This window comes from Gadus macrocephalus, chromosome 11, assembly GCF_031168955.1.
Source record: "Gadus macrocephalus chromosome 11, ASM3116895v1".
In the NCBI taxonomy this organism is placed as follows: Eukaryota; Metazoa; Chordata; class Actinopteri; order Gadiformes; family Gadidae; genus Gadus; species Gadus macrocephalus.
In genome coordinates, this window is record NC_082392.1 from 18,215,399 (window position 1) to 18,224,497 (window position 9,099).

At 49.8% G+C, this 9,099-nt stretch overlaps 1 protein-coding gene across 3 annotated transcripts in view; it reads right to left on the minus strand.

Moving 5' to 3' along the window:
• gask1a (golgi associated kinase 1A) overlaps positions 1-9,093 on the minus strand; it is an 11,243-nt gene extending 2,150 nt beyond the window's left edge. The window contains exons 1-6 of one of the 3 annotated variants that reach the window (XR_009528073.1): positions 8,445-9,093; positions 7,534-7,986; positions 1,962-2,084; positions 865-968; positions 398-529; positions 1-66 (exon numbers count right to left, since the gene is read on the minus strand). The exon at positions 1-66 is cut by the window's left edge and continues 20 nt beyond it. Coding sequence is in view for 2 of the 3 variants with exons in the window: in XM_060065316.1 (XP_059921299.1) it covers positions 1-66; positions 865-968; positions 1,962-2,084; positions 7,534-7,986; positions 8,445-8,981 (1,283 nt within the window). In the remaining variant the exon portion in view is untranslated. The other 2 variants (XM_060065316.1, XM_060065317.1) reach the window with 2 other exon arrangements.
• Positions 9,094-9,099: the final 6 nt, after the last annotated feature.

Consider the following 9,099-nt stretch of genomic DNA (forward strand, 5'->3'; position numbering starts at 1 on the left):
AGGGACCGCAGCAGCCGGCCTTCCAGGCAGCCGGACCGGAGCAGCGACACCGCCTGTTCCGGGTACCTGAGGAACAGAGGGAGTAGCAGAGAATCCGGTCTACAAACTCAGTCGCATCTGTAAACCAGTTGCAGTATTTTTTTTATTTTTTTTTTAGCGATCAACAGAAATGTTTTATTTGTTTTAGAGATACTTTTTTTTGTGAAGTATTCATTTGTTCTTCATCTTCATCTGTTCCTCATCTGTTTACTTTGATCATACGTTTATTTGAAGATGGGCGATCTATCTACTTTATTGATGCACAATATCCATTGAGCATCAACATATTTGATGGGCGACACCTTATAACCCTTATCAAGCCCTAAGTGTAAAATAAGTTCACAGGGACACTATTTACAAGTGAAAATCCATTGGTCTTTTTCCCAATGCATGGCCAGGCCTGAGCCCATGCCAGTGAAGCTTATGTTACTGCAGCTGCACTCCAATCATCATCATTCCTGTGGTCGGTTTTATCATCCGTCCAGTCCATCTGGGGAAATGGAAAAACATTTGGTGTCCTGTTCCTTATCTGTTGTTTGAGTATGTAGGTCTTCCATCCTTCCTGATTCCCCGCAATGAAATGTATTCCGACTTTTTAATGGAATGTCTCAGTCAACAGGGGAATTTCAGGAGTGCACTCAGCACACGGAGCGACCACTAATTGAAAGAACTCCGGTCTAATCAGACCGGGCATGTGACAAAATCCTAACGAGCTTGCAGTAAGTGTAATATAGAACCTGTTTACAGAGTGCGAAAAATAAGAAAAAAACGAGTAGCGAGGCTGCGGTAAAACTACAGATGTGGCGGCCATGTGTGGGTACTTACTCATCTATACCTTCAACCAGCCGGAAGTTAAGGTTGTCTGCGGGCTGGTGGGGTCTTCCTGCGTTGTCTATGAACACCATTCTGGAAGGATCCGTCTTCCTCACCTAAAGGATGGGTGAAAAGATATGTAAAAACAAAATACTAGTCAAATTGAGGACTGAGAGCAAGATGAATGAAACTTATTGCCAAACCGACAGCAACCTAAACCCCTTATTACGGGATTTAAATGCTAAAACATTTTTTTTAATTAGTGAATAAACTGTCATGCCTACAATTTTTTAAGGGTCTCTGTAGGTATAATTCGTTATTGGAGAATAGTATTTTTAGAACCACAACATATTTATCGCCACATATTTCCAGATATGACGTCTAATTATAATTATCGCAAACGTATCATTACATTCATATTAGTACAAAATTTTACCTTTACTGCACATTCTTCAAATAAAACATTTCAAACTGCATTTTCCAAGTAGAGATTATACAAATGCCTCTTACGTTTTTTTATATACCACTGCATGGTGAGGTATTATATGTTTATTAATTCAGTAATAACGTTAAGTATGTACTCTCTCAAAGGGCTTCACAGGGGCCCCTCTCAGGGGCCTACGTAATCCCCACAACCCTAATGTGCTCCATGTTAGCTAGCATTGCCACTCCCATCTGGCCGCAGATATAGGGCGCTAGACTGGAGAAAAGCCCAATTTTAAAATAAGTTTTGTCTCCTCAGCCATCATAGCACTGAACAAAAATATGTAGATATTTCATCATTGTATATTGACCATGTAATGTTAATTCCTGTCTACATGTTCTTCTGTTATTTACATGGTAAAATAGTTAATTTTTTATCTGTGTGCTACACTGTGTGGCACACAGATAAAAAATTTACTATTTTACCACGTAAATAACATATATATATATATACAATGATGACAGTGTTGCTACACTGTGTTTGTGTCTTTTTAAATGTATGCTGATCTGAAACGAGCTTGACTTGACTGTGTGAAAACAATTATCCCCGTGGGAACATCAAAGAACCTAACTAACTAAAGAACCTAACTACCGTAATTGCTGTCAGTATGGGTGGTTTCTTTTACCAGGATGTGCACCAGCACCAGCTCCTTGTCGTTACGACACTTGGCGTACAGGAGGTTCTCCACGCAGGACTCCTCCGGGTCCGGTCTGAAGCCACAGCAGCAGCGGTCAAGCCTGTCGTTCACCTGGGGCCACAAGGACAGAACACCGCGTCAATGTGGTATCCCCACGGCAACTGAGTACACCAAGGGAGCAATGAAGCTTCTTCATTAAATCGTGCTGGAGAGAAACAGTTCATGAACCCTCAAATGGGAAGACGCTCGGGAGAAGCTCTTCGGGTTAAAACCGGATGATCCTATCATCTAACCTTCTAAAGTGAGAGAAACACACATTGAGTCACTAAGAGGGTTCACACTGAGATGTGTGATCTCAGGTCCAATCTTTTTCAATGGAATTGTGTGTGCGCGTGCGTGTGCGTCTGTGTGGGTGGGTGTATGTGCAGTGTGTGTGCGTGCGTCTGCATGTGTGTGTACATCGACAGGCACACTTACACAAGGACACACACAGGTACGCGTTAGTGCACGGCGCATGTGACTCTGAGGGTGTGATTGTGTGGCGGTGACATGCGCCTGTGAAGGAGGTGAGTTTTCTCTCACGCCTCTGTGGCACTCGGAGAAGAGGACTTCTCGCCCTGTCGCCATGCTCAGCCTTCGTACCGCGGGGCTGGGACCTCTGAACCCAGGCAGAGTTCAGAGCCCTCTGCACTCCCACCACTGAGATGAGGGCCGGCTACGGTCCCACGTTGACACAACGCAAGGCCCATGCAGACGCTTCGACGCAGTCGTGAACCTGTTTTGGATCTGCGTCAGGTTTTAGTGAGCGGACCAATCACAGCCCTCGCTGCTGCGTTGCTTTGACGCGAGGTAACATTTTTTGGGAGGCGCACGTCAGGCCCTCGCGATGGACGCAAGGATTCTTTGTTTTGTTTGGAGTTACGAAGGCGGTATCGTCTGAGGATTCGGCCAATCTAACCTAGCCCTGAATACACATTTTTTTAATGCAAACATTAATTAACATACATTCTATAAATGTTTGATGATTATCCTATTCCGACAGCCGATGTTGTTAAAAGGAATCACTTATATAACATCACATGCCAGAGAGCAGCTATTGATAGACTTATTCATTGATAGCAATGTTCGTTTTTTATCACAAGCAATATCAATCTCTCTGATGAGGAGTCACTGGAACTGCTGGAAAGCAAGAACAGCAGCGTGTTTCTTGAATTGCAAATATGTCTCATTGAGTTCCTCTCCCCTAGTTGAGCTGTATTTGGCCCATCCTGACTCCCCCTGTGGTTCCCAACAGGCGGTTCTCTGCTCCCAGCCTGCATGAGCTAACTTTTTCCTGTTCATCGAATCGTTTTGGGCTCATTAACACCGGAGAAGTTAAGGCCTAAACGCCACTTCAACCACTCATTTGAATGCCTAGTTCGTGTAAGCTGCGGTGGTAGGGGCAGCATGCGGTTACAAAAAGAGGACAGAAATCCACTTTGCGGGAAACCAACCCCGAAGTCACGCTGCGGCGGCCAATCACGTAAGCCGGCGATCAGACCGGAAGACGCACACGGGAAGACGAACCTTGTTTAGCGCGTAAGGTTAGCATTGTAGTGTTCCGCTGTTTACAGACCAACCGTGGAGATGGAAGAGAGTCTGATTGCTGCCCTGTTGTCCTTTCCAGAGTGGAACAACCCCGCCATGAAGGAGTGGTTTAGGGTCATAACGTGACGTCACACCAACCGGCCGCGAAGTGACCATCCTACATGAATCCTACTATGGCCACGCCAAGACCCGCCCTACTCTGTCTGTGATTGGCTGGGTTGCATGCATCTCAACTGGACGCTTTAGAACTCTACGGTACCCTAACCCCTAACCCTACCCCCTAACCCTAACCTTAACCCCTAACCCCTTATCCTAACCCTAACCCCTAAACTTAACCCTAACCCCTAAGCCCTGACCCCTGACCCTAACCCTAACCCTAGCAGCTAATATCAAGCCAGTAAAAGCGCAGTAGTTGAATCCATAGACAGTAGAATCAAAGATAGGGGTGACATGTGTGACGGACCAATCAGAATTAGAGGCGGGGGTGTCTTTTCGGGCTATTGGCATGGCAACAGTAGGATTCGTAAATTCGCCTCCAACATTGCCGCAGCAGTTTGTGGTAATCGCCGCAAAGCCTGATCCAGTGATGTTGAGCTGGTGGAGTTTGTGTGGATGATGGCTGGTTTAAACAGCCTCACTCGGCCCGAGTCAGACTGATTGGCCTCTGGCGCTGGGCGAGGTTGCACACCTGTTCAGCCTCACGAATCAATGTGCACAGGTTCAACCGGCCATCACCATCACATACTCAGGGCGATCTCCTGCATGCAAGCAAGAGACAGCTCATGTTCTGTATAACTGCACTAAACCTCTGTTTTCTCCGATTTTATTAACTGTAATTACTGATGTTTTGTTTTTTCTACATCGTGTATTTCTGTCCTCTTATCAGGGCTTTGCTGTAAAAGTGCCTTGCGCTCAGCCAAGCCAAAACAATGAATTGAATTGAATTGAATACTAAACCGGTTTCAATATCACCCCCCTGCATCCTTGATCTAGAGGAGACCAATCAAAGCCACTTAATTGGCGCGTAGCAAACAACATTGTTACAGAGCCCTTGGTGTGTGTGTGTGTGTGTGCGTTGGTGTGTCTGTGTGCGTGCATGTCTTTTGCATGGCTGTGTTTGCATGTGTTTTAACCTGTATATGTGCCAGTGTGCGGGGATGGGTGATTGTGGGTGTGTGTGAGGGCATGGATATGCATGTCCCTGTGTTGGTGTGTGTATGCATTGCTGTTGCGTGTGTGTGTGTGTGTGTGTGTGTGTGTGTGAGTGCGTGGGCAAGTGTGCGTGTGTACACGTGCGTTTGAGTCCGTGGGCACGTGTGCGTATGAGTGTGTGTATGTGAGAATCCTAATTGCGCATGGGGAGTGCCTTCACACCCGCGCTGGGTATTGTACAGTAGTAGGAGATTGTTGGGGTGGAGGGAGGGCTGGCGTCATGGGGGGGGGGGGGGGGGGGGGGGGGGGGCGAGTGTTCACACTCCCATCATCAGCTCTCAGTGGATCAATAGCGCGCTATTAGTGTTTGGCCCTGTTACAGCCAGCGACCGCTGGCAGCTCTAGCAGGAACGGTCTGCTTCATGGATTATTCATACGCCCCACCCAACCAGCGCACAGCCGAGATGGGTGTTAGATACACATTCAATCTCAGCGCATCGGGGGGGGGGGGGGGGGGACAAAACGGCTGAAAGGTTGCGTGAAATGAACAGGGAGACGCCGCGATGCTTTTGTGTGCCAACAGGACGGGATCGCACCACTGGGTGGGCGGAGAGTGTTTTTAATACACAATCACCAAGGAGACTGTGTCCGTGTTCGGTCGTATTTGTGTTGTTTTTGGTCTGATGATTGCTTTGGTCTCTTCATCTCGTCCCTCTTTTTGTTGTTTGAGTTTCGCTAAGCAGAGTTTAGAGGAGCCGTTGCTGAGTAAATAAATAAACTGTTGAGGCTCGTTATCATGTGACACCTCATAACTGAGTCAGACTTATTAAAACACACACACACACAAACACATACACACAGACACACACACACACACACACACACACAAACACACCCACACACACACAACCCCATTTCAAAAGAACCGTGGCTAATGATTGAGATTTAACAAGTTCACTCACATCGGCAATCACACTAGACACACACACACACACACACACACACACACACACACACACACACACACACACACACACACACACACACACACACACACACACACACACACACACACACACACACACAAACAAACACACAATGCACTTTACTTGTATACACACACACACAACCACAAGAACACACAGTGCCACTTGTACACACACTCACACACACAAAAGAACACACAGTACCACTTGTACACACAAACTCATTATGCGTGGTGATTAGGACCACCCCGCCCTGACGCGGCGGCGGCGGCGGCCGCACTGCAGTAACCTCCACACCTGCAGACTCGTCAGCCCAGAGATTGCATATCTGATTTATAATTGCTCCCCGGATCCTGAGTGACAGGAGCGCTGATCCGTCCTCACCAAGGGCATCCAATCAGGGGGGGGGGGCGGGATGTTTAGAGGACCTCCACGGTGACGCACGCCATTTTAGACGCGGTCTTCAACCTGGAGGCCAGATGAGGCCAGATGAATAAGCTTGTGATTCAGGCTGGCAGCCGGTCTGTTATACAACGGCGTTCAGGGTTCCTCTGATACCGATGTGTCTGGGTATACGTCCTTGTAGGCGTTCGATTGACTGGAGGAAGTGAGTCACTGTCACTGTCTTATCGGTTCAGATATCCTGTCTCTCTGTCTGTCTGGCTCTTTGTCTGTCTGTCTGCCTGTCTCTCTCTGTCCGTCCATCTGTCTCTCTCTCTCTGCCTGTCTATCTGTCTGCCCGTCTGTATGTGTCTCTCGATCCGTCTGTCTCTCTGTGTCTCCGTTTGTCGGTCTGTCCGTCTGCCTGTGTTTCCATCTGTCTGCCTGTCTCTCTCCGTCCATCGGTCTGTCTGTCTACCTGTCTGTGTCTGCCGTTCAGTTTGCAAGTCTGCTTGTCTCTCCACATCTGTCTGTCTGTCTCTCCATGCGTCTGTCTGTCTGCCTGTATGTCTGTCTGCCAGTCTGAGTGGCTGTACGTCTGTCTGTAAGGTCTCACAACCCACCAGCTAAATTTCAGGTTTACCGTATATAACGGGCTCTTCGTCGGCTCCTCTCTCATTGAAGAAGGAACTATAAACACAAATGAAACAAAGAACGAAAAACAAAATGGAGCTCTTTGTTCTGCTGCAGCTCGGGCTCCGGGCTCTGTGTCACAACCCCGTGTCCGTCCTCGTTTCATCGCACCGTTTAGTGCCGACGCGAGGCCGCCGGTAGCTTGGCATCAAAGACTACCGGAGCGGGCTGCGGCTGTCGGATCGCTCTGACCCCTGGATGAAACGCTTCGCCGGGTCGAGGACCTGGGGAGCGCCGGGACTGACGAACCGTCCGGGATGCCTCTGGGCCCAACCGCCTCTGAACTCTGTCTGCTCCGCCATGCCTCCTGACCGGGAATGTGACCCGAGCCAAAACTCGGCAGAGAGTTGCTCCTCGTCTGAGTCTGAGCCGTAGTGTGGAGTTCGGGGAGGTGGTGGGAGGGAGGGGGTTATGGGGGGGAGGCGGGGGGGGGGTCCTCCCTTTGAAGTCACATATGTTGCGCCTTCTGGCGGAGGACTTAAATCCCTGGAGAGCCTTCATCTCCCCTTCATCTTCCTCACCGCTGCTCTGCACACTTTCTCTCTCTAACAGACCTCGCTCTCTCTCTCGTGAATACTCTGAGCGCTGCAGCCACCCTGGCCAGGATTGGGAATCCTTTTCATAACCTGCTGCTGACCATAATTAAACGATTGTCTGCGAGCTGAATGGAACCAGATGGGGGGGGGGGGGCAATAAAACATTAATATCCTCTTAAGAGTCTGAAGAGGACCGTCATTCTTTCTTCTCCCTCATGCTCTTACCTGGAGCAGGAAGTCAAAGAGGGCCAGCCTCCCCCACTCCGAGTGGTTCACCCCCACGCAGGGCGCAGCGGTCAGCTCCGCCTCCTTCCCACAATGCATTCTGAGCAGCTCTTGGTACTGCAGCCAGCTGAGGGGTACCGAGTTCTGGTCGTTGTCCCGGTCGTCCAGGTGCTGGATGTTGGGGTCCCACCAGACCACGGGTCTAGGGGCGCCGTTGGTGTACCTGTAGGGTAACACGTCGCTTTGTGGGAAGGTCCTGAGCACGGCGGGCAGGGCCCTGTTCAGTCCCAGCACGCGGTCCAGGTGGAAGGCCAGCACCTCGTACCAGTCGTCAGGGCGCTTCAGCAGGGAACAGCCCCCCCGACGGCAGCGCTCGCTGTGGTTCTCTGGAGCTACCCGCCGCGGCAGTGCATGCTGGGTAGTCTGGTGCTTATTGAGTTCTCGGCTGGATGTCTGATGAGAGAGATGAAATAGGACCTGATTGATGAGTAATAGGATCAACAGGCATTAACAGATTCACTGATGGATAGAGGGAAAAAAATGTTGACCCCTTAATGCCTCGATAGACTTGATTAAATCGGATCCATAGATCATAATACTGGAAACTCTATTTAATTAAATTGTATGGTGAATGATTTATGACTTTGATTTTGATCCGTACATCAAGAGACGTACACTGTGTTCAGCAGAGCTCGTGGATCGTCTCCAAGTTTCTCCAATTTAACCCGTAATGAAACCAGAGATAATTCACACTGCAGTCGAGCCCTGGAGGCCAGAGGGCAACCACTAACAAGACACGTGCCCGTTCAACTCTCAACATGAACAAGAATTCAAATTCGACTGCCGAGACTTCCGCACGCAGCCGCCCTTTACGAGAAAAGGGAACACACCCCAACAAACAACACCTTCACCTTTGCACCGTTCTGCTTCTGGAAGCTACCGGGATCCAGGGCTGCTTGGAGGACCTGCCCATGAGCGGGGACCCTGGCTTTGCTGACCACCTCTCCAGAGGCAAGGAGCTCCATCTTCTGGAGGTCATCGTCGCTGAGCCACGGGGTGTCCGGGCTACTCCGGATCTTTCTTAGGTCACCGTCGGGGAGATCCTGCCGCTGGTCGTCGCGACACACAGCCTTTTCTTCTTTCCTCACTGCCGCCTCGTGTTTGGGCGCCGGCTCCTTGCGGTCCGCCGGAGTCGGATCGTTCGGCCTCCTTTCAGCCAGCTCTTTTGACACGTGACGCTGTTCTTTGAGAACCCCGCTGGGCCTTTTCACGGCTTGCTGCTCCTTACAAACTCTGTCAGATTCCCTCAAGTGCTTTGTTGCACCTTTCATTTTCTCTGAACCATTGTCACGCTCCGGAAACGTTTTGATCGGGTGTCTGCCCCCCAATCGCGGTTCTGCACGGGTCTTTCCCTTTGTTCCCACCCGGTTGCCTGCAGGCTGGCTCATTTTAGCCGGGCGGTTCGCCTGATCGCTTACCCGTCTGTCTCCCTGTTTTCGGTGCCTCACTGGGGTATTTTCTAGCGGCGGGAGAAGGCCTGCCGTCTGGCCCTGTGCTGTATGATTG